General features: G+C 45.5%; 1 protein-coding gene across 2 annotated transcripts; it reads left to right on the top strand.

Moving 5' to 3' along the window:
* The first annotated feature begins 1,260 nt into the window (after window positions 1-1,260).
* Window positions 1,261-21,501, top strand: LOC146710380 (DDB1- and CUL4-associated factor 1-like). 2 transcript variants are annotated; one of them, XM_085457784.1, is made up of 30 exons: window positions 1,261-1,449; window positions 3,351-3,547; window positions 3,670-3,746; window positions 3,868-3,941; window positions 5,352-5,465; window positions 5,913-6,050; window positions 6,419-7,027; window positions 7,109-7,210; window positions 9,318-9,476; window positions 9,564-9,743; window positions 9,843-9,952; window positions 10,168-10,267; window positions 10,827-10,996; window positions 11,169-11,293; window positions 11,725-11,801; window positions 12,155-12,319; window positions 12,471-12,626; window positions 13,482-14,141; window positions 14,232-14,509; window positions 14,619-14,817; window positions 15,137-15,219; window positions 15,341-15,425; window positions 15,608-15,841; window positions 16,342-16,435; window positions 16,534-16,638; window positions 17,918-17,991; window positions 18,097-18,186; window positions 18,602-18,769; window positions 20,778-20,914; window positions 21,243-21,305. In XM_085457784.1, exons 2-29 carry the CDS (start codon window positions 3,357-3,359, stop codon window positions 20,904-20,906), a joined length of 4,746 nt encoding a protein of 1,581 aa, XP_085313910.1. In that variant the 5' UTR covers window positions 1,261-1,449; window positions 3,351-3,356; the 3' UTR covers window positions 20,907-20,914; window positions 21,243-21,305. The 2 variants fall into 2 exon arrangements, with proteins under 2 accessions (XP_085313910.1, XP_085313909.1); XM_085457783.1 differs by having other exon boundaries at window positions 1,262-1,449; window positions 20,778-20,898; window positions 21,243-21,501.
* Window positions 21,502-21,807: the final 306 nt, after the last annotated feature.

Here is a 21,807-nt window from a genome sequence, read left to right as displayed (position 1 = left end):
TTCCTAACCATTAAACAACAAATAATTGGCAGCCTGCTGCCCAACTAAACCAAAAACACAGAACCTGGCCAAGGACAGAGGCCCACAGTTCATCCGTAATATGAAAGGTAAGGTCCTGTTCCCATTTAGATTTGATAGCAGCTGGAGGAAACATTGGAAATTAAATTGTACAAGGCTGATATTATGCCCCTTGAGGTTGGGTTGACCATTAAAAAATCGTTTACTGGATTGTGTGGAGGTATTTGGGGGAATTCTGCTGTCACAGTCTGCACGTAGTGTCTGGCCTGTAAGAAACAGAAAAACTGAGCTGCAGCTACGCCAAATTTGGTGGATATTTGAGAGAAACTTGCAAATTGTCCATCTTCATATAAGTGCAAAGGATTTTAGGCCCTTTCTAAGCCAGATATGAAAAGCATTATCTGCCATCGAGGGAACAAATGGGTGGTTTGCTGCAACTGGGCTTTGAAGTGAGAAAGCCTGGAGACACAGACTCTTCCTAAACTGAGACCAGATTCCAAGAGACTGCTGGACAACTCCATTGTTACTGGGTAGAGGCAATGCCAAAGGGAGTGATGAACCTAGTCACAGGTAGGGAACTTTCCCACTTGAATATGACTCCATGGCAACCCAACCTGGTGGTGACGGTTTGAGATTGTAGTGTCTCCAATACAACAAACACCTGATATTGGCGGCCCAATAATAGTACTGGAAATTAGGGAGGCCTAAACCTCCAACCGGCTTGGGCCTTTGAAGATGTATATGAAATTTTCAAATAAAATTTGTTAGCCCCATTTGCAGAGTAATCAAAAAAAGCCAAACAATAATTTCCATAACAGTCAAATAGATAAAAGAAACAACTAAACTCTTGCCAGAAATGATTAGTACATAAGCAGGACCAGAAACATCCTCTCTTTCTGACATGAACAGTTAACATCAATGTGTTTTTTAAACATCGTACAAGAAAAGTTATGGTGGGGTAAAAACGACGAATGACTTTCAAATATATTTCCTTTACTTTGTTGGTAATGTCCAACTTTTCTTCCACTCCAGGTCTCGGTATAAATTATTCCAGTAAGCAACGTCACGGTTGTCTCTCGTGTTTTTGGCGGGGACACCGATCTGTTCAACAGAGGAAACCGCAGGATCCAGCGGCAGAGGGGTCAGAACACCCGCAGGGATGGCGTGAAACATTGTGGCATAGTCCTTTTGGTGGAACAGGAATTTTGAACTACAAGTCCCAGGGAGAGCGTCGCCTGTGTTTCGTCATCTAACGTCGACTTGTTCTGTTGACGTCGCGTGCGGCCGCCGGGAGAAGTTTGAAAATAAACGTGAAAGTTTTTTTTCTCGTGAAACGTTGAGTGTCGGCGCGGTTCGAGCTGCTGCTGTGAGGCTGAGCTGTGAGAGTTTGTACCGAGGAGGGAGCGGAGCGCAGAGGAAGCTGCTCCTCAGGTGAGTGACGTGCGAAACTCAGAGAAGCTAGCTGTGTCCGACATGCGGCTGCCGCACAGCGCCGCTTCCAGTGCGCTCAGAGGGGCTTGGCGCCTTATCTCACCGCGGTGGGACCCGGAGGGAGGGACAGGGTGACGGGGGGAGGGCAGTCGGACAAAAATAAAATAAACAAAAAGATGCGAGTCGAGTTAGAGCGAGTTAGCCGAGTTTGCTAACTGCTAGCCGGGCTGAGCTTACCCTCTAACCCCTGAGCCCGGTATCCGTGCAGAGGCCACCTGTTGGTGCACAGGTGTTTCCAGCTGTCACAGCTGTGTTTGTGTGTGAAGAAGCCTCCCGTCATGCCTCAGCGCAGAGCGTCTCTGAGACGGCGGCCGGTGAGTTACAAAGCCTGCCGTTGTTGGTCGAACAGCAGCAGGTTGGACTGTGCTTACAGCGCTCAAAGTGCGGTTTGACCAACAACACGCATCGTAGCAAATATAACATCTCCGCTCACCTCTGGATTTTTCCGCAGAAAGAGGCTTTTTAAATGACCCGAGTGCCTCCTGCGATATCAGTTTACATACACGTTTTGCTTGAAAAATAACATTTAAAAAACATTTGAAATGAAATTAAAAGCAGCAACTTCCTAACGGCTCTTTCAACACCTGTCTTTGAAGGTGTTGTACCTCAGTATTTGAACAAGCGCCGAGTGGATGTGATGACAGAAGAAGTTAGGAAGTTTGAAAAAGTCCTAAAAAAGTTAATTTTTACTTGTCTTTGTTATAGTTTATATCAGACCTCTTCATAATTAAAAAGAAATGTCATAAAGATGCATGCTGGCTCATGGTCAGCACAATTAGGACTTAAAAAACAACTCAGGATTTTGCATACTCGTTAATCAGAAAAGGCATTAGCAGGTTTTTAAGTAAGTAAGGCTTATTTATATGCTGCTTCTCAAGTACAAAACTCACAAGTGCTTCACAATGCAGAACACATACAGCAGTTAATATGGTACAAAAACTAAATAAAGGCAAGCCTGCACAGGTGGGTATCAGCAGTGTCCACAGAGCTTATGTCCAATGGAAGCAAGTTCCACAACCACAAAACTGCGCTCTCCTTTTGTCTTTAGCTGGACCTTGGTGCAGCCTCCGAGCGTTAATCGTCTGACTTCAGACATTTAAACCACATGGATGGTTTTAGTAACTCACTGATATATGGAGGCTTCTGACCACGGAGGACACATCACCAGGATTTTAAACCAAACATTAAACTTTATGGGGAGCTGGTGTAAGGAAGACAGAATTAGTGACTTTTATTTCATGTGAACCAAACCAGGCCATAAACAGATATTATTCTAGTCTTTTCAATTAAATTAAATAGAATTTTGTATTTTTATCCACTCACACTTTCATCCATCCAGTAAAATCAGCAGGATTTTAATCAGTTTCTGTTGTTTGGGTTTAATTTAGTTTAAAGTCACATGCTTGTGGTTTTAATTAAATGTGATCCAGTTTTGCTCACTTGTTGAAGTCACACTCCACAGTTCCACTTTGAATCAATGCTATTAAGGCGTCTCACAGCATCGACAAACTGCTGGAGACACTCCTCAGAGATGTTGGTCCATGTTGACACGACGGCGTCACACGGCTGCTGCAGAGTTTTGTGACATGGTGCATTATCCTGCTGGAATCAGCCATCAGGAGATGGCACACTGTGGTCATAAGGGGATGCACATGATCAGCAACATTACTCAGATGGTGTTAAGAGAAGAAATGACCTCCATACCATTACAGCACCAGCCTGAAGTGTCCATGATGAATAAAACTGCACAAAAGTATTTTTCTCTTTAACTTTAGCTCCACATCTAATACAGCACTGAATGATCTGCCTCTTCCTTGCCTCCTCCTCTTCCTCTCTTCCAGGCAGCAATGTCTTCTGCGGACGAAGAGCCATCGGCCGCCATCGTGGCCGCCTTGACGTCTGCGTTATCGAGTGCCGTGTCAGCTGCCATGGCGGTTGCCATGGCTGTTGATTCAAAGGCGGATCTCTCCGCGTTGCTCGACGAATGGGAAGAAGCACAGAGAGGCCCCACAGAGCAGCTGGTGTCCGTCTTAAACAGGTTTTTTTTTTTTTAAGCTTTTAGCGACGCAGATGACGTGTGACGTCAGAGCCTCTCAGTCTGCCTGAGTCTGTGGGTCCATCTTGAGTAGAAACCCTGTCTCATCAGTGTGTTTTCTGCAGAATATCGGAGCTGATTGAGAAAGAGATGGGAGAGTATCACAAAGCAGACCCGGATCCGTTTGATGACCGTCATCCAGGTGAGTCCTGGACCCTCTGGCCTCTATGTTGCATGTTTTCCACACTCGGTTCCGTAAAATGATTTCAACAACCAATCATTCAAATTGTTCAGACTTTTGTGACTCGTGTGTAACGTTGCAGGACGGGCGGACCCTGACTGCATGCTGGGACAACTCCTGAAGATGCTCTTTATGAACGATGACTTCACTAATGCAGTAAGGGCTGCTGCTTGTTTTTGTCCTCTTGTAAACCAAATGATGGAGTGTGGTTCCAAGGGTGGGCCGTCAGCTATGGCAGCCTTATCAGGCTTCATGCTTTGAGTACAGAAGCTCCACCCAGCAGCCATTAAAGCCTTTAGCTGGTGCCAGGACCATATGGTATTGAATCTTTATTTTGAACATGTTGAAATAGTATAACAACAATAACAACAGAGGGAAAATGAGACAAACAAACAAAGCAAAAGCACTTTGTCTTCCTGTTTATGCCCTGCTCATCAGAAATTCTTCATTACAGTTTGTTACATGTATTATTTATTTATTATTATTTTTTATAACTCTAGTAACACATCAAAACATATACACATTTACATATATATTGTCATGCGCTGGCTGTGTGGAGGTAGATGAGGACCCAAACACAAGCTCACGGAGGCAGGAATGAACTCAAAACAGCTTTATTGCTGGAGAGAAAAACCATACAAACTAAACTGGAAACTATAACATATTATACGGAGAACCACACGGCCATGGATGAGGGAGAACGCGACACAGAACTGAGGGAGACGCGGACATAAATACACAGAGGGTTAACGAGGGAAGTGGGAGCACACGGGGGAACACAGGTGACACAGATAATCGTAACGAGACAGGGCAGGAGTGAACGCAACACTGACGGGAGACTGTCAAAGTAAAACAGGAAGTACACAGAGGTTCAGACAGGAGGAGAGAGAGCACGGGTAGAGCAGGGACATGACGGGCTGGGGAAACATGGAATGAAACAGAAGGAGGGGAGACGAGGGCTCACAGATACACAGAGGGGCACACAGGGGGAAATCAAGGAACAACTTAACAGAACAACCTAGAAACCAGGGCATAAATAAAGAACAAAACACACGAAAACTAAGAATACTGGGCCAACATGGCCCAGGATCATGACACACACACACATATACACATCATTATTGTGAAAGTAGTGGTGAGAACGCCTGATCAGAGCCCCGCCTCCTCCCTGTACTTTGCAAAAACTGTATTTTTGAACCGCTGTTTAAACTGAGGCATGCTGGGACATTGCTTCAGTTCTTCACTTTGTTCCACAGCTTCACGCCACACACACACGTGCAGAAAGTTTTCAGTGTTGTTTGATACGGGGGGGATTTTTAAATTTAGTTCCCTCTTCAAACTGCATCTCCGTTTTGTGTGTTGCTTTATACATAATTTGCGCTGTGAGAAAATGAACCATTCATTTTAAACTGGGCATCAAGCAAATCTGCTTTAATAGACAAAGTCTTTGTTTATACAGCCCCATCACGTGTCCACAGTTTAGAAATGAGGCCAGTGAACGTTGTCTCGAGCAGGTAGCTGCACAGTTTGTGCTACACTGTAAATTTGTTTTTGTGTGTTTCGCAGCTGCTGGACACGTACATAATGACCAGCAGGGAACACAGCCTCAACACAGCAGCCTGCCGCCTGCTTCAGAACATTTGCCCGGGCCTGGAGACGGCCGTCGTCTTCCAAGAGAAGGTAAACACTATTTAGACATAAATCACTGTTAGATTATCGAGCTGGTGTGTGCGTTCAAAAAACAAATTATGGACACGTCTATAAAGTGTCCAAAAAATATTTTACTATGAGGGATCACATGTTTGGGGGTGGTCCATGTGGAGTTAGAGGATTTGGGTTTTGTTAGTTTATACAGTTCTAATAAATGACAGTATATGGATGTGCATATCAAAACTGAAATCCACCTTAATAATGTGCATTTCTTTTCATGATGGTACATTTAAAAAAGTTTTTGCTGTGTAGATTAAAGAGGAAGTGATGGTTGTTCTGTAGGAAATATGGGAATAACTAATTTGAGTAATTATCACAGAGACTTTTATTAAAAGGTTTCCGACTCCTGTGAGCAGAATAAGCACTGGTTTCTGATAGGCTGTTCCTGTGCTTCGCTCACCTGTGCTCTCTGTGCAGGAGGGTCTGGCTGAAAGGTTGTTTGGCTGGGCTCGTGAAGCAGAGCGCCCGCTGTGTGTCTACGCCACGGGTCTGCTGGCCCGAGCCATGAGCAACCAGGAAGTGGCGGCCAACTACAGAGAAGAGAACGCTCAGCTGGTGGGTGGCAGTAATTAAAGACTGTATGTAAAAGATGGACGTGGCTGTCGTGACATGATCCACAGGGTTCTAGATTCCACATTTGGATCCCTTTTAGCATTTTGTAGTTTGGAAGTGACCATGTTTGGATGAGAGGATGGCGTGCTACGTTATCAGCTAATGTTGGTTAGTTTTGTTAATGTGCTGTGTGCATAGACCAGCAGCAAACATGTTATTAGTGCATCGAGTGTGCAGCGTCCTACGGTTAAAAGTCTGTTTCACCACAGACTTCATGCTTTACAGCTGTAATCTTTTATATACAGTCTTTGCGCTTGATTTTTAGAGTTTTTGCGTCAGCGTCATAAAATCTGAGTTTCCTCATCCTCCAGGTGGCCGTTATGATCAAGCGGTTGCACGAGCTGCAGTCTCAAGAGGCCACGAGTCACTTTAGTGCCACCCACACCTCAGAGAATCTACCTCAGGACTCTCAGGCTGAAACTGCACAAACCTCAGGCGTCACAACGGCCCAGCAAGACCCGATGGAGATGGAGGCGAGAAATGAAAGAGCCGGGGAGAGCAGCAGGACCACGTCCAACACCAAACCCACGTCTCTGCTCGGCTCAGCTCAGAAGAACGGCGGCCGCAGCAGCAGCTCTGCCCGACTGCTGCCAGGCTTCGTTTACCAAGTCGCTCCGGACTCTGCGTCCAGGGAGACGGAAGACATGCAGGGAGGAAGAGGTGGAGGAGGAGGGAAGAAATGGGCTATAAAGGAGAACGAGAGGAAGGCAAAGCAGAAACTGAACATTACCAACTCTTCGGACAGGAGTGGAGAGGACGCAGAGAGGACCGAGGCCAGCGAACAGCCGGCCAGCACCTCCTCATGGTCTGAGATGAGCTCCGTGATGATCGGCACCGACTTCCGCCTTTCACCGCTGAGCCCGGCCATGGAGCAGCGGCTCATCCTGCAGTATCTGACCCCGCTCGGAGATTACCAGGAGGTAGGCGTGCAAATCTGAAACTGTTTGGTGAATGCAAATAATTTTAATAAATTCACAACTGATGACCCTCCTTGTGTGCAGCTGCTGGCTGTCTTCATGCAGCTGGACACGCGGTCGCTGCTGATGAACTACATCGACCTCAGACAGACCAACAACGTCCAGCTCACCTTTGACGCCCTGCTGGTAAGGATGACGGCGTCCCTTTGAAAAAATTGATGTGGAGGGAATTTTATGAAATGCTGTGGATGATTTAGTGCTTTGATGCACTCTGAGTGAAGCGTTCGTACATGCGTGTATATCAGTGGTGCAACGGATCACGGTTGATCCGTAATCCGAACCGATCACACTCCACGGTTCGGTACACACGTGATCCGAAGATTTGAAAAAGAAGGAAAAAAAGTATGCGTATGGTGCGCGTGGTCAGTCTGTCAAGAGATAGCTATGGTCGGTGCTAGCGGTCCAAGTGCAGGAGCAGAGGAGTTTGCGGTATTTAAGCAGCCCTTTGCCTCCCAGTCCGACCGGGCTAAAGCTGTTACAGAAGCTACTGCGGTGTTTAGCTGCAGACGGGAGGCCGTATTCTGTTGTGCAAAACAAGGGTTTAAACTGTGATGAACGTGCTTGAGCCACACTATGATATCTCGTTGCACGTCCACTTCAGTGACAAGATCGTTCCAGGCATGTATGAGTTATGGCTGAACTGTCCCAGGCATCTTCTGTTGCCCAACTACAAACGGTTGGAGCTCCAGGTCAACGGAAAGCTACGTGACCGTGACAGCTCGTTGTATCACAGCGGAGTGGTAGATACAAGCCCTGTACTGCACCTCAATTTGTTTTTATATAATTGCGTGGAATGAGTCTTGAGTTGAATGTTTTTAATAGGCAAAAAAATACTTAAAAAGTTCATAAGTAAATGTTAAAATTTTTTCTTTTTTTCTTTTTTTCTGATCCAAAAATTGATCCGATCCGTGACTTAAAACCGTGAGATCTTTGATCCGTTGCACCACTATTATATATTCTACTCATATATCATGCTCAGAGAGAGCAAGTCCTTCCAGTGTGTCAGCATCTGTTTGGTCACTTGCTGTCAGATGATTGTAATTCAGTTAGTTTGTTCCACGTTCAGCATTGATACGTTTGTTACTACGTGTTTGAACAGCTGCCTTAAAGCAACATGTATGTTTGTGTGTTCTGATTGTGTTACAAGTTATTGTGACAGAACGTGGTGTATGTTTATTTTACTAATGTAACTTACTGAGGGGTTTTTAGTGATCTTACAAAAGCAGTAAATCTTTATATCGAGATGCTTTAATGAGCCTCAGCAGCTCAGATCACGTTTCGCCTTGTTTGTCAGTGCAGCCCCTCCCCGCTGAGTCCGAGCGTCTGTGTGTGAAAGATAATCCAGACCTCTGTGGGTGGCTCTCAGCCCCATCACCACAGTTTGTTTCATTTTTAATGTGATGAAACTGAGTAGAGATATTTTTTCTTTTTTTTTAACAGTGTCGTACATGGTCACATGTAGGGAGACGTGTTCCATCTCTCAGTTGTTTGTAGATCGTGGACACTGTTCAGTGCTTCCCGTGTAGATGTTTTGGAGGAACTAACAGGCTCTTCTGATAATGGACGGGTGTCAGATTAACTGAAAAGTTGATGAATTGATTCTCCTGTTTCAGCTCAATCGATCCGTCGTGTGAGTAGAGAAGCAGTAAAAGTGGGATTCATACGTCCGTGAGCTGATAAGTAATCATAGGTAATTGCTGCCTCTGGCGTTCAGTAATTCTTCACCAGAGAAAAAGGAAATTACAATTACATTAAAAGTAAATGTCTTATATTTAAATTTTAGCTGATGCAGAATCTCACGTAGGTGAAGCTGCGAGCCGTGAACGTTGCAGGGCTGATGTTGGAAGACTGCTGCATGTTTATTTACTCTTGTTTCAGTCGTAGTCGTGTGTGGTGGTGATGATTAATATTATTAATATTTTTGTCCATTTCTATGCCAGTTTAGGGATTGTTGATTAAAGCAAAGCAAACTGAAAAGGAGAACTTATTTTTATTTTTAGATACATTTTTATATGATTTCGTTTTGTTTTGAATGAGTAAATCTTATTTTTAAGATGAAATGAAATCATTTTCCCCTTGTCAATAAAAGTTTATCAGTAAACCCACTCACTGTGGTTCTTTTCACATCTACGTGAAACCTTTAAATCCTCCTCGTTATATTTGCAGCACCGTGTCATCTGATAAACTGATGTTCGCTGTTTGCAGCCTCACTGTGTCGTTGCTCTCTCGTCAGTATCTCGCCTCGCTGCTCCTCCATAAGAAGTTTGCTGCAGAGTTTATCGCTCACGGAGGAGTGCAGAAACTCCTGGAGATCCCGAGGCCTTCAATGGCAGCGACCGGAGTTTCTCTCTGCCTCTACTACCTGGCGTATAACCAAGACGCCATGGAGAGGGTAAAGCTACAACACTCTTCTTATTGTGTGCAGGATTATTACAGCAACCGTAGCTCAGTCATGGTGAACACTGTCCCGCGTTTGCAGGTGTGCACGCTGCCCGACGGCGTGCTGTCCGACACGGTGTCCTACGCGCTGTGGCTGCTGGAGTCGTCGCACGCGTCGGGCGTCTGCCACGCCACCATGTTTTTCTCCATCTCCTTTTCATTCCGAGCGGTGCTGCAGCTGTTCGACCAGCAGGACGGCCTCCGGAGGCTCGTCAACCTGGTCAGCCGTGAATCTTTACTCTTAAACTATTTAAACTAATTTCAGAAGTAACTATTTCTTTCGATCGGACACTTTTAGCATCGTCTCCTCTGCCTGTAGATCAGCACTCTGGAGATCCTGAACGTGGGGAGCGAGCTGTCCCGGCTGAGTGATGACCAGGTGTTCTCCAGCAGGCAGACAGCCAAACACACCTGCATGGCCCTGCGCAGGTGAAGCGATGGGTGGAGACACAAACACAAAAATTCTTATCTGACACAGCAGCCATGTTTTATTTAGATATTTGTACATATATAATGTATTTCTTTATTGTGTTGTCGGGTAGAAGTAAAGAAATACTCTTCACAGTCTGAACATGCAGGCAGTTCCTCTCTGCTTGTGTGAAAGTTTGGAAACACACTCATTGATTATCGATTACTTTGTGAAGGTACTTTGAGGCTCACCTCGCCGTGAAGACCGAGCAGGTGAAGCAGTCCCTGCACGCGTCGGACGGCGGTATCGTCATTCCCCAGCAGCCGTTTTACAAGGTACTCGATGGAGTTTGTGAGTCGTTGCTGTGCTTTTTTATTTAAACCACAACAACAGATTTCCCTTCTTGTCAGTGAAGATGAAATGCTGACGAGCCTCCTGCTTTTGTTGGTGAATCTCTGTTTGCTCAGATTTCATTTTGATCTGAAACGTTGTGTTTTATAGTTCTGTGATCATCATGTGACTCGCTGCCTTTCTTAGCCTGGTTGTGTGTTTGTAAGAGAAGGACTGCCTTATAACGCAACTCTTAATCACATTTGTGATCTGGATTTAGATATGTGGATTTTAACATTATAATGTGGCTGTGAGCAGATGAGCTGTTTCATGCTCACCTGTAAGTAGTAGTGATGCTTCAAAATACGTAAAATGATAACCTCAGAGAAGCTGTTTGTTTGCTCTAAATGACAATTTAAATGTACAATGTTTATGATATAAATGCAAGGTGTTCAAACACTGAGCACAGACTGAATATAAAAGATGGACGTAGCAGCCGTGACATTTAATACGAGTCTTGGCTTCATATACAACTCATGAAAGTCTGCGGCTTCCTGCTTTCAGGCCTATTCGTACACCAGAGAGCAGATTATTGAGATGATGGAGTTTCTCATCGAGTGCGGGCCTCCTCAGCTGCACTGGGAGCCGGTCGAGGTCTTCTACAAGTTGGCCTGTGTCCCCTTAATGCTGCAGCTCATATCTACAGCCTGCGACTGGAGGACTTACTTTGGCAGGTAACCCTGCTCACACACATACCTGCACGCTGTGAGCACTCGGTGGGAGTTTTTATGACACAGAAAGGAGTCGGTGTAAAAGTAGCTTTGCTTGCTTTCTGTTTCTGTGTTGCTCGTCTTTGTACGCAGCACTGATGTGTAACTGGAGTCTTTTTCATGTTTTTTTCACCAGGAGCGACACTGTGCGGTACGCTTTGGACATCCTCTCCATCCTGACGGTGGTTCCTAAAGTCCAGCTGGTCCTGGCAGAAACCGTAGAAGTTCAGGATGAAGCCAGGTCCCCCGTTTCCACTGTGGGTCAGTAAATCTGATCGTTTTCTCCTCTAGTGCTGCTAAAACTGTTCTGATTGTTTCCAGCTCCATGTAACATTGAATGATTCAGGATTTGAAATAATCCTTATGAATCTTACACACAATCCAACTGTCTTCTGATTGGTTGCCACTCTCAAACAGAAAGCTTGGACAGAGGGTGGGTGGGGCCTCTGTGCTCACAGCTGATCGTTTTAAGGATGTCCTCCTGCTCACGGGCAACATGCAGATCCAAGAGTAGATAAAACTGGGCGCTCGGAGCAGCCTGGCTTACTCGATCTCTCAACCTTAAAATTATTAACATTCATAAACATTCATGTGACAGTAAATGAGGAAAAGCACAAAGGGTCCACTGTAACTGAGAGATGTTGTTAACCTTTGGGTGTTCTGCGCGTGACCGTCTCTCACCTCTGCTTCAGGTATGAGCATCATTCTGGGTGTGGCAGAGGGCGAGGTGTTTGTCAACGATGCTGAGATCCAGAAGTCTGCACTGCAAGTAAGGAGAAGCTCTAAATATCTTAATGAGACATTCTCCCGACTTTGATGACCTCCAGAAAAAGGGTTTGCCCAGAAATGTGCAGAGTCTGTGCAATCAGAATGAGAAGATTGCAGGTTAACAGCACATGAGCGCACATTCATGAAGGATCAGCACGTTATGACTTATTCAGAGCAGGCTGTGAGGTCTCAGACGTCCCTCCTTAGAAACAAACTTTAAAGGCGCATTTGCAGAGATCGGCTCACGAATCTGAATGTTTAAACTATTTTATCAGATAAAACTGTTTTAGATGCAGCATTTGTGCAGCAAATGATGAAAATTTGTCCGTCGTTTCCTCTCTAAAATCATCGCAGGTGATAATAAACTGCGTGTGCGCCCCTGACCAGAGCCTGAACTCTATGGGGGCTTTTGCGGTTACCCCTCTCAAGCCATTACTCCATCCCCAGCAGCCCCCCACCCCTCACAACAGGGTGTTGGCCCACATGTGGCAGGTGGTGCAGAACAACAATGGGATAAAGGTAAGAGCAGCAGACGAGCAGTGGGAATTTTCCCGGTTTGATCCTTTTGGGGTATCTGGGGTAAAAATCTGCCCCGCTGTGGTGACCCCTGTTGTAAATAAGAGATCGCCTGAAAGCGAAATGCTTTTCGTGTTCCTCGTGTCGTCTCCAGGTGCTGCTGTCCCTGCTGTCAGTGAAGATGCCCATCACGGACGCCGACCTGATCCGCGCTCTCGCCTGCAAAGCTCTGGTCGGACTCTCTCGCAGCTCCGCCATCAGACAGATCATCAGCAAGCTGCCGCTCTTCACCAGGAGCCACATTCAGCAGGTGCGCACAGGTGTATCTGAGTGAAAGACATTTTAATGCTTTTGTGGCAAAAAACAGACTGAAGTTTAGGGTGTCCGGACAGTGGTGACGAAGCCGCTGTATAAACTTGGATCTTTCCTCGCCTCGCTGTGCCCAGAAATCAGTTTGCATCCATCTGCAAACGGTCATCTTCTGAAAGGCTTCCCTGCCACCTTTTCATACGCACTTAAAGTTGCACACTGTGGCTAACTGCAGCTTATAATATAAAATATTAAAGCTATTGTTAGAAATCTTCATTTCATGGCTCGGACTCACAGTAAGTTATTTTATTGAACAGATGTCAACAACAGCAGAGCTTTACTAACTGTAGCTCACAAGTTAATAAACGATTACTTTACTATTACTAAAGGCTTTTCTGCAGGAAGTGAGGGTGTTAGCAGCGTTCAGTCCTTCCACAGCTGCTCTCTGGCCTGCAACACGCTGCCCTCTTTATAGAAACGTGGGCGGTAATTGGTGTCAGCAGCAGCATTATAACAAAGCAGACAGGCATGCAAAGCATAATGAGGCCCAAGTACAATTTAAATATTGGTGTATTTATGTTTTTTAAACTCTGTGGCCAGAAAATTTGAATCTTTTGAAACTGGAGAGAGAAAAAAATCGATTTGCATGTATGAGTCATTTCTGCTTCATCCGGCAATTTCATGTCGCTTATTCAGGTTTTTCAGGAAACTGATGACGTAGACGCCTCAAAAACTACACGATACATGAAGGTTTAACAGAATAGTGTGGTGCAGTTATAGTAATGCTGCAGTTGGAGGCAGGGTGGAGGATTTCCTCCGGCTCTCGTCGTGTTCATGCTCTGTTTTCTGTCTCCAGCTGATGAAGGAGCCCGTGCTGCAGGACAAACGAAGCGAGCACGTCCGCTTCTGCCGCTTCGCCGCCGAGCTGACCGAGCGGGTGTCTGGCAAACCTCTTCTCATGGGCACGGACGTGTCGTTGGCTCGCCTGCAGAGGGCCAACGTGGTCGCCCAATCGCGCATCACATTTTCCGAGAGGGAGCTCCTCGTCCTGATCAGGAACCACCTCGTGGCCAAAGGACTTCAGGACACGGCAAACACGCTGGTCAAGGAGGCCAATTTACCCGCAGCGACCCTCTGTCCAAACCCCTCCCCTTCCTGCGTCACCCCCCCGCCCTCCGCCTCAGTGGTACCCAGGACTTGCAGGTTAGCGGGTGGGATCGCAGCGCGTATCGCCAGCCATGTTGGAGCCTCTCCCGTGTCCTCGGGTGCTTCTGTTTCTCCTTGCCCCTCTTCTTCTCGACCCCTGGCACCTCCTCACCCTTCGTGCTCCTCTGCATCTACCTCTGCCCACCCCACTCCTCCTCCCCCTCCTCTTCCTCATCCTTCACCTCAGGGACAGGGCCCATATCCACTTGGCCGGATTTTGTTTTCACGGGAGCGTCCGGTGGCCCCGTGCAGCTCAGGGAAAAAGCTCCGTGCACTGAAACAGAAGTCGGATCACGGTGCTTTCATACAGGTCAGGGTTCGATCGGTCACCAGTATCATCGCCGTGCTCGCACACAGACACGGCCTAAGCTCAGCTACTCTTTCTTTCCCTCTCTGTCAGACTCCAGCAATGAAGAAGCAGTTGGAACGCCACCTTCCTTCCCCTCCAACGCTCGACAGCATCATCACCGAGTACCTGAGGGAACAACACGCCCGCTGCCCCAACCCGGTCACCACATGCCCCCCTTTCTCTCTTTTCACGCCCCACCGCTGCCCGGAGCCCAAGCAGAGACGACAAGCCTCTCCCAACTTCACCGCCCGCCTGGGTGCCAGGGTGCTGTACCCCAAATACGGAGGTGTGGACCGAGCGTGTCTGGATAGACACCTGATCTTTAGCAGGTAAAGAACAGACTCACCTGTGCAGCAAAAACGGTTATTTAGCTTATTTTTGGCTGTTTAAAACGGACCTCTGCTTCTCCACCGCTCTGCCTGTTTTCCCTTCGTCGAGGTTTCGTCCAATGTCGGTGTTCCACGAGGGCGACGGAGACGAGAGCGGCTTCACCTGCTGTGCCTTCTCAGCCTGCGAGCGTTTCCTGATGCTGGGAACCTGCTCCGGCCACCTCAAGTTCTACAACGTCCTCTCGGGAGAGGAGGCGGCCAACTACACCTGCCACACGTCCGCCATCACACACCTCGAGCCCTCCAGGGTATCTGCACAAGCATTTAAACACACCTGTTGTTATCCTGCACAACGTTTCCCAAACATTTGCATATTTCATGCGTTTTTTTTATCTGAGGCTACGTCCTCGACCGGGTCAGGGACAAATCTGCACTGAGTATATTTGAGTTTCTGATGTAAGAAGACGTCTGGTGGTGTGGATTTGTTTTCTTCTATAAGCTCAGCTGATCTGCAGGCACTGAGGCGACTGCCTGAGCTGACGTTATGCTCAGCTTTGATATGAATAGCGGCTGCAGCCTCAGCTCTTTTTGTGCCGTTGTTAGAAAGTAACCGTTTGTGCTTCTTAGGATGGGAAACTGCTGCTCACCTCTGCTTCCTGGAGCGTCCCTCTGTCGGCTCTGTGGAGCATGGATGGAGTCTTCATCAAAAAGTAAAACCGCCACACCCTCACGCTTCACTTTTAATTTTACACACCTGTGTATGCACTGCATAGACACCCTGAGGTGTGGACTGTGGTCTTCGTGGTGTCGATGTGTCTTTTTCCCCTTCAGAAACTCCTTTGCAGACGATCACTACGTGGAGTTCAGTAAACTCTCTCAGGACCGAGTCATCGGCACCAAAGACCAAGTCGCAAACGTAGGTCGCCCAAAATGTTCTGCTCTGCCTCCTCTCATCATAACAGCAGGAAGCAGAGTTGATGTTGATAAAACTGGAATCCCTTAAATTAAAAATCTTCATTTGCATTTAAACTACTGACAGCAGGAAACCGTAGATTTGGAGTTCATTTGATTCTCATCGTTTGTCTTCGTGTCCTGAAGATCTACGACATCCAGACGGGTCAGAAGACGCTGACCCTGAATGACCCCGGCCTGGCCAACAACTACAAGAGGAACTGTGCCACCTTCAGCCCCACTGACGACCTGGTGCTAAACGACGGCGTGCTGTGGGACGTGCGGGCGTCGCGGGCCATCCACAAGTTCGACAAGTTCAACATGAACATCAGCGGGGTCTTCCACCCCAACGGCCTGGAAGTCATCATCAACACGGAGATCGTATCCTCTGATGCTGCCAGGGGCCGTCTTTTCTGTCCTTTTCTTTCCTTTACTGCAAAAAATATAGTTAAAATGAAATGGGTCATTAAAAAACGTTCTGGGCCCAGTTAATGGCATGTGTATGCAAAGGAGCTGTTCAGTGCTGAGCCCTGCATGTTTCTGGTCTTCATTAATGCTGCTGGTTTAATGAAGCAGGAGAATCTGCTGCCCTCATTATTGAAGTGAACTTGCTGCGTTTCACCTGAGCAGGTGCATTTTTACAAATTCGGCCTCGTCCAATTTACCCTGCTTAAAAAAGACATGGCCTTTAATATTTTTAATGCATATTACCTGATGAACCATAATGTCAGTTTGGGTCTTACAGTCTCCAAAACTATAGTCAAAGTTTAAGATCAGATTATTGATCTCAGCTGTAATAACGACGCAACAAAGCGAGCTGCACGTGTTTCTGCGTCGCCCCCCGTTGTGTCGTAGTCGTGGGCCTTGACAGCAGGTGTCAGTGGGACCTGAGGACCTTCCACCTGCTGCACACCGTCCCAGCCCTGGACCAGTGCAGGGTGGTCTTCAACAGCAACGCCACCATCATGTACGGAGGTACGAGCTCATGTGTCCGAGTCATTACGAGCACAGCGAGGGGCCGAATCACCGCTCTGACGTACGATGTTTTTCCCTCCTCCTGCTCTCGCACACAGCTATGCTCCAGGCCGACGATGAGGATGACGCGATGGATCAGCAGATGAAGGGTCCCTTCGGCTCGTCCTTTAGAACCTTCGATGCTACGGACTACAAGCCCATCAGTAAGGCTTCACTTCCTCTCACTGTTGGTCAAACACAGTTTATATACTGGGGCTGGGGATCGTCACTGATTTCTAGAATTGATTTGATTCCGATTCACAAGGTCCCGAATCGATTCGATTTGATTTGAATCGGGGAAATTTTGTTATGATTCAGATCATGCATCAGGACATTTCCATATTTTTATATCTATAAAAAGGAAGCTGACACTTGTGAGACTTTATCAAAGGTGTGAGCATCACAGCAGAGGCCTTTGTGTCAAAGTAGCTGAGGATGAAACAGAAAAACATGAAGGTGATTTTCCTGGTCTGGATTTTATAAAAATATTCTGCAGTCGATCAAAAACGAAAGAAAACCATTAATCAGCATCTGAACATTACCTGATGCTGCTGACGTGAAGCAGAGCAAAGTTACAGCGGTTTGATTAGAGACGCAGCGCTTTGCAGTTTTGCATAAATTTAAAAAGTTTAAAATTGTCCAGAAGCCTGTTGAACAGCAGAAATGAAGTTTTCTCTTTGGAAGTAAGTAAAAGGAATAAAACAGCGATCGACTGCGCTGTAAACAATGGTAGACTTGTGATAGTAAGCAAATAATGCAGAAAACAGATTTTTAGACAGGAAACTGTTGTTGAAGTACAGAGAGAGAGAGAGCTGTGCATGAAGTGTGATCAGCAAAAGTCAGAGTGAGTTCATGACGATGTTCATGTGAAGCGTAGTTTGGATCTTCTTTTGCTGCTGGTTCAGTCAATATTGTTTGGAGTGAGATCAAACCTGCAGCTTCAGAATCAGCACAAAGACGTAAACACAAAGCTCGACCCGCCGAAACATCAGGATCAGCGAGCTGTCGGCTTTCAGCCCCGACAGTGTCCGTGCCGTCGGGTGAGAAAGGCAACATCTCACTGATTCTGATGCGTCGGCGTGTCCGCGCTTTGTGTTCACGTCTTTGTGCAGAATCCGTGTTCCTGCTCTCATTTACTGTTTTAGCTGTTTGGTGGTTGTTGAAACTTTGTGAGGTTTAACCTGAGATTCTGGCGTTTCGGGCAAAATAAATTTATAATAAAAAATCGAATCAGGATTTTAATAATTCGATATCACGCTATCCAAGCCAGAATTGGTTTTAATCGATAAATCGATCATCAAAACCCGCCCCTAATATATACATATGTGTTTGATTTTATTTTAAAGGTCAGGTTTGTGCTGATCTGCCAGGCTTAGCTGCTCCTCCTGCTTTTACGAGCCGAGGTTCGAAGAGCTCGAGCTTCATGATGTTTTTGTTTTTCAGCCACTGTGGACGTGAAGAGGAACATCTTCGACCTGTGTACAGACACCAAGGACTGCTACCTGGCTGTCATTGAGGTACTTGAGCATCCGTGCTATCAGAGGGTTTATTGTTGTTTCCATTACAGCCCATGTGACCCTGTAAGGCCGCAGACACGCTAACGTGATGCGTTTACTCTGCAGAACCAGGACGCGGTGGGCTTGGACACGGTGTGTCGTCTGTACGAGGTGGGACGACAGAAACTCGCCGAGGAGGGAGACGACGACGATCAGGTGAGCGTTTGCTGAGCAGCTTTGTTTTCTTTTGTCTGCGATGACCCGACCTTCACGTGGAGGCTCATCTCTGATGACAGCTGGGTCTCTAGAGCAGCTGCTTTCAGGGAAAGAGTCCACGGTGTCCCCGTCACTGTGACCACAGTCTTTTATTTTTAATTGAAGTCTTGTGCGACTGCTCAGGGAGCGGACCTGAAGTGGAGATGAGCTTAAGCCGAGCAGTTTTATCCAAAAGCTTCTTCTTCTCTTACTTTTGATGCTTCTTTGTCTGCCGTTTCTTCTTCTTCTGCTTTTTCTGCTCTTTAATTTAATTATTATTATCTGTGAAACTTGTTTTACTGAGAAAACTTCCTTTCATTGCTGTCGTCGTCGTGATTGAGTTCATTTTTTTAAAATTTATTTTGTGCTCTTCCAGGATGACGATCAGGACGATGACGATTCCTCTGACTCTGATGACGATGATGATGATGATGACGACGACGACGACAACGACGACTTGGACACAGACCCGCTCATAGAGGAGCTGGCCAATAACAACGAGGCAGAGAATGAGGAACAAGCCGACTCGCCCAGAGACGAAGAGGTACCCGACCCCCTAAATCCATCGTCCAATCAGCTTCTTTTATTTTTCACTTTTCTGTGAAAGGATTGATGAAGACAACACTTTGAAATGATAGTTTACTGAATATATAAATGTCTTGTTTTGTTTAACTTTATTTTCTTATAGTAAATATGATTTATAGAAGAACTTGTTGTTCATATTAGTAAAATTTACTTGTTACTCAGGTTCTTTGTTTATGGATGATTTATTCTGAGCTCACTCGGCGTTGTCACCATGACGACTAATATCTAAAATAATAGCAGTTACATTAAAACAATAATGCTTCTTTAGCTTCTTTCACATATTCATGGAAACTCAAATTAACAGAGACATTGAACGCACCTCACGCTAGGGCTGCTCAATTAATCGAATTTTAATCACGATTACGATCTGGGCTTTCAACGATCATTAAAAATGACTGAGCCGATTATTAGCCCCTCCCTCATTTATCCGCGACCCCTTAAAGGCCGGTCCGTGAAAATATTGTCGGGCATAAACCGGTCTGTGGCGCAAAAAAGGTTGGAGACCGCTGATTAAGAGGACCCGAGGGAAGCTCGGAAAGCTAAGCAGAAGTTATTTGGAGAGGAGAGTGACTGCCGTTGGTTGAAAAGAGAGGTAAAAAAACTTCAGTGGTGTTGCACACTATGTTATATTATTTTTTAAAGTCATTGTTAACCCTTTAAAGCCGGTCAGAGCAGCACGCTCCGTTTTGTGTAACTATTTTTGTAGAACCTGAACCGTGTAAGCTAGCGCAATAACTTTTTTTGCATATGAAACCGGAGGAGTTGTACTTACATCTGATGACATCAGCTTGTCCTCGGTCACGGTTTCCTTCCACATAAAGCTTTGCAAAAATTGCATAAAAAGCGCTTGCAGGAACAAAAACATAATATTCCAGAAACACGCTTTGCCGATCCTATCAGCTGTTCGTAACACTTCCCACATTGAAAAAGACGTCAGCGCGAACTGTCGCATGTCCGCCATTTCCTGGCCGAAACCGGAAGTGACGTCATATTCGCGGAAAATGTAGTTTTTTACTTGTAGGCCTTAAAAGCCTATACTGGTGTTTTTATAAGTCATGTTTGACTTTTCTGAATAGTTTCTGTGATGCTTAGAACTCGAATTGCACTGCTGGAAATAGTTTATTTTGATGCACCTGCTGTTTTCTTTGCAAATTTGCATCATAGGATTGTTTTTTGTTTTTCCTGCAGTATATAAAAATTGGTGTATCTCCAAAATAAAACTATGAAGACACTCAAAATAAATTTCCTGTTGTTGTAAATTATTTTTTGCAACTTTTTTGTATTTAAAGTTTTGAGGGATAAACCTCTTAAATTTCTCCAAGTAGAAATATATGTAAACAAACTAAACAAAAACGAATGTCAATTTTTTTGTAGTTTATTGCACCTTTTTGCAATTAATGTAGTTACTATGGACTTAATGCATACATATTATTAAAATATGGGCTATAACAGTTATTTAGCAAATTGAAATGCTCCCACAAATGGCACTACAACATGTAAAAAAATAATATAAGCTCTGGCGGACTTGGTTCTATAGTAGGTCTTAAAGGGTTAAATAAATATCGTCAAATAATCGAGATCTCAATTTCAGTGAAAATAATCGTGATTATCATTTTTGCCATAATCGAGCAGCCCTACCTCACGCCTGTTGTAGTCAGATGGGAGAGAGCGTTCTTCGAGGCTGCGCTTCATCTCTCACAGTGGATTTAACGCAACCACAACACTGCGACGTGTGTTCTTTATAAACTTGAGTCCAGCTTGAAGGCGGTGCCACTAAAAACAGTCCGTGCTGGACGTTACTTCCAAACTGAAGTGATGTGACTGCTTCCCTCGCGTTAGAGGAGAAAAATCAGTTTGAGTGTTTAAAAAAAGTTCTTTGTTTTTCAGTTTTAGGTTTCACGTCTTCTCTGGTCCTCACAGTTCAGACTGCACTGGGGAGACTGATCTTTTTTTCCTTTCACGCTCAGATTGCTGATCTTCTGGCTGGCGACAGCGATGATGACAATGACAGCAACGACAACAACGACTCGGAAGACTGGGAGAGCGTCAATGATGGCTCTGAGCCGTTCGACGCTGACGGATCAGAATGTGAGTGATAATCCAGGTTTGTTTGCTTAAGTCTGTTTTACCTTCGAGGTTTTTACAAACTCACATCCGGGCGCCGAGGACGCCGAATCTGCAAAAACTGCCTGCATAAGTACAGTTCAGAATATAATATTGTTAAAAATGAGAGAGAACGGCACTGCACGTTCTGGGTTTAACACGGACAGAATGTTAATGTCTGGAGAGCATCACACCGAAACTGGATGAAAAAACCCGAGCTTTATTCCTTCATTTTTGTTCTTTGTAATGAGGCCGTTGATTTGAAGTGAACCGTGTGTGTGTGTGCGTGTGTTTGTGTGTGTGTGTGTGTGTGCGTGTGTGTGTTGCAGTTCTCTCTGGAGCGTCCGATGACGACTTGATCCAGTCCATCCGTGACCTCCATGACCGATGGTTCTCCTGACCTCAGCGTTCTCATTCGTACCTGTTTAAATGCTCGTTTCTCTTTTAAGCAGGCAGGTTGACTGTGAACACGCTCGTATGCAAATCAAATTTCTGCAATATTCTGTTTCTCTAATATATATTTTTACATTTGATGACGTCATTGAGAGATGACGAATAAATATTTCCCAGAGTTTGTGGGGCCTCAGATATGCAGACTTGGTTTTCTTCCTCTTGGTTAAATATTGAGTTTGAAATTTTGGATTCTTTTTGGTATTTTTACCTGCTGTGAAACATCTTTTTCTCCTCATTATTGATCAGCACCAGCTTTGTCTGAACTACAAAACGAGACAGAAACACAAGCTGTAGTTTTTCAAGTCCTTTCAACTCTGAAGCAGTGAGCAGTCTTTACATTTTATTTGAGCTTAATATTCATATAAAAGCAGTTATTGACGTAAAAGAAAAAGAAAGAAAAAATTATTTTATATACACAGTGTTGAGGTTGTTTTCTACAGA

The sequence above is a fragment of the Copadichromis virginalis genome, linkage group LG5 (genome assembly GCF_057382275.1).
Source record: "Copadichromis virginalis isolate Kocher_CV1m ecotype Utaka linkage group LG5, C_Virginalis_male_GT1.1, whole genome shotgun sequence".
Classification (NCBI taxonomy): Eukaryota; Metazoa; Chordata; class Actinopteri; order Cichliformes; family Cichlidae; genus Copadichromis; species Copadichromis virginalis.
The sequence above is the reverse complement of the archived record's forward strand: the minus strand, read 5'-3'. Positions and strand labels throughout refer to the sequence as shown.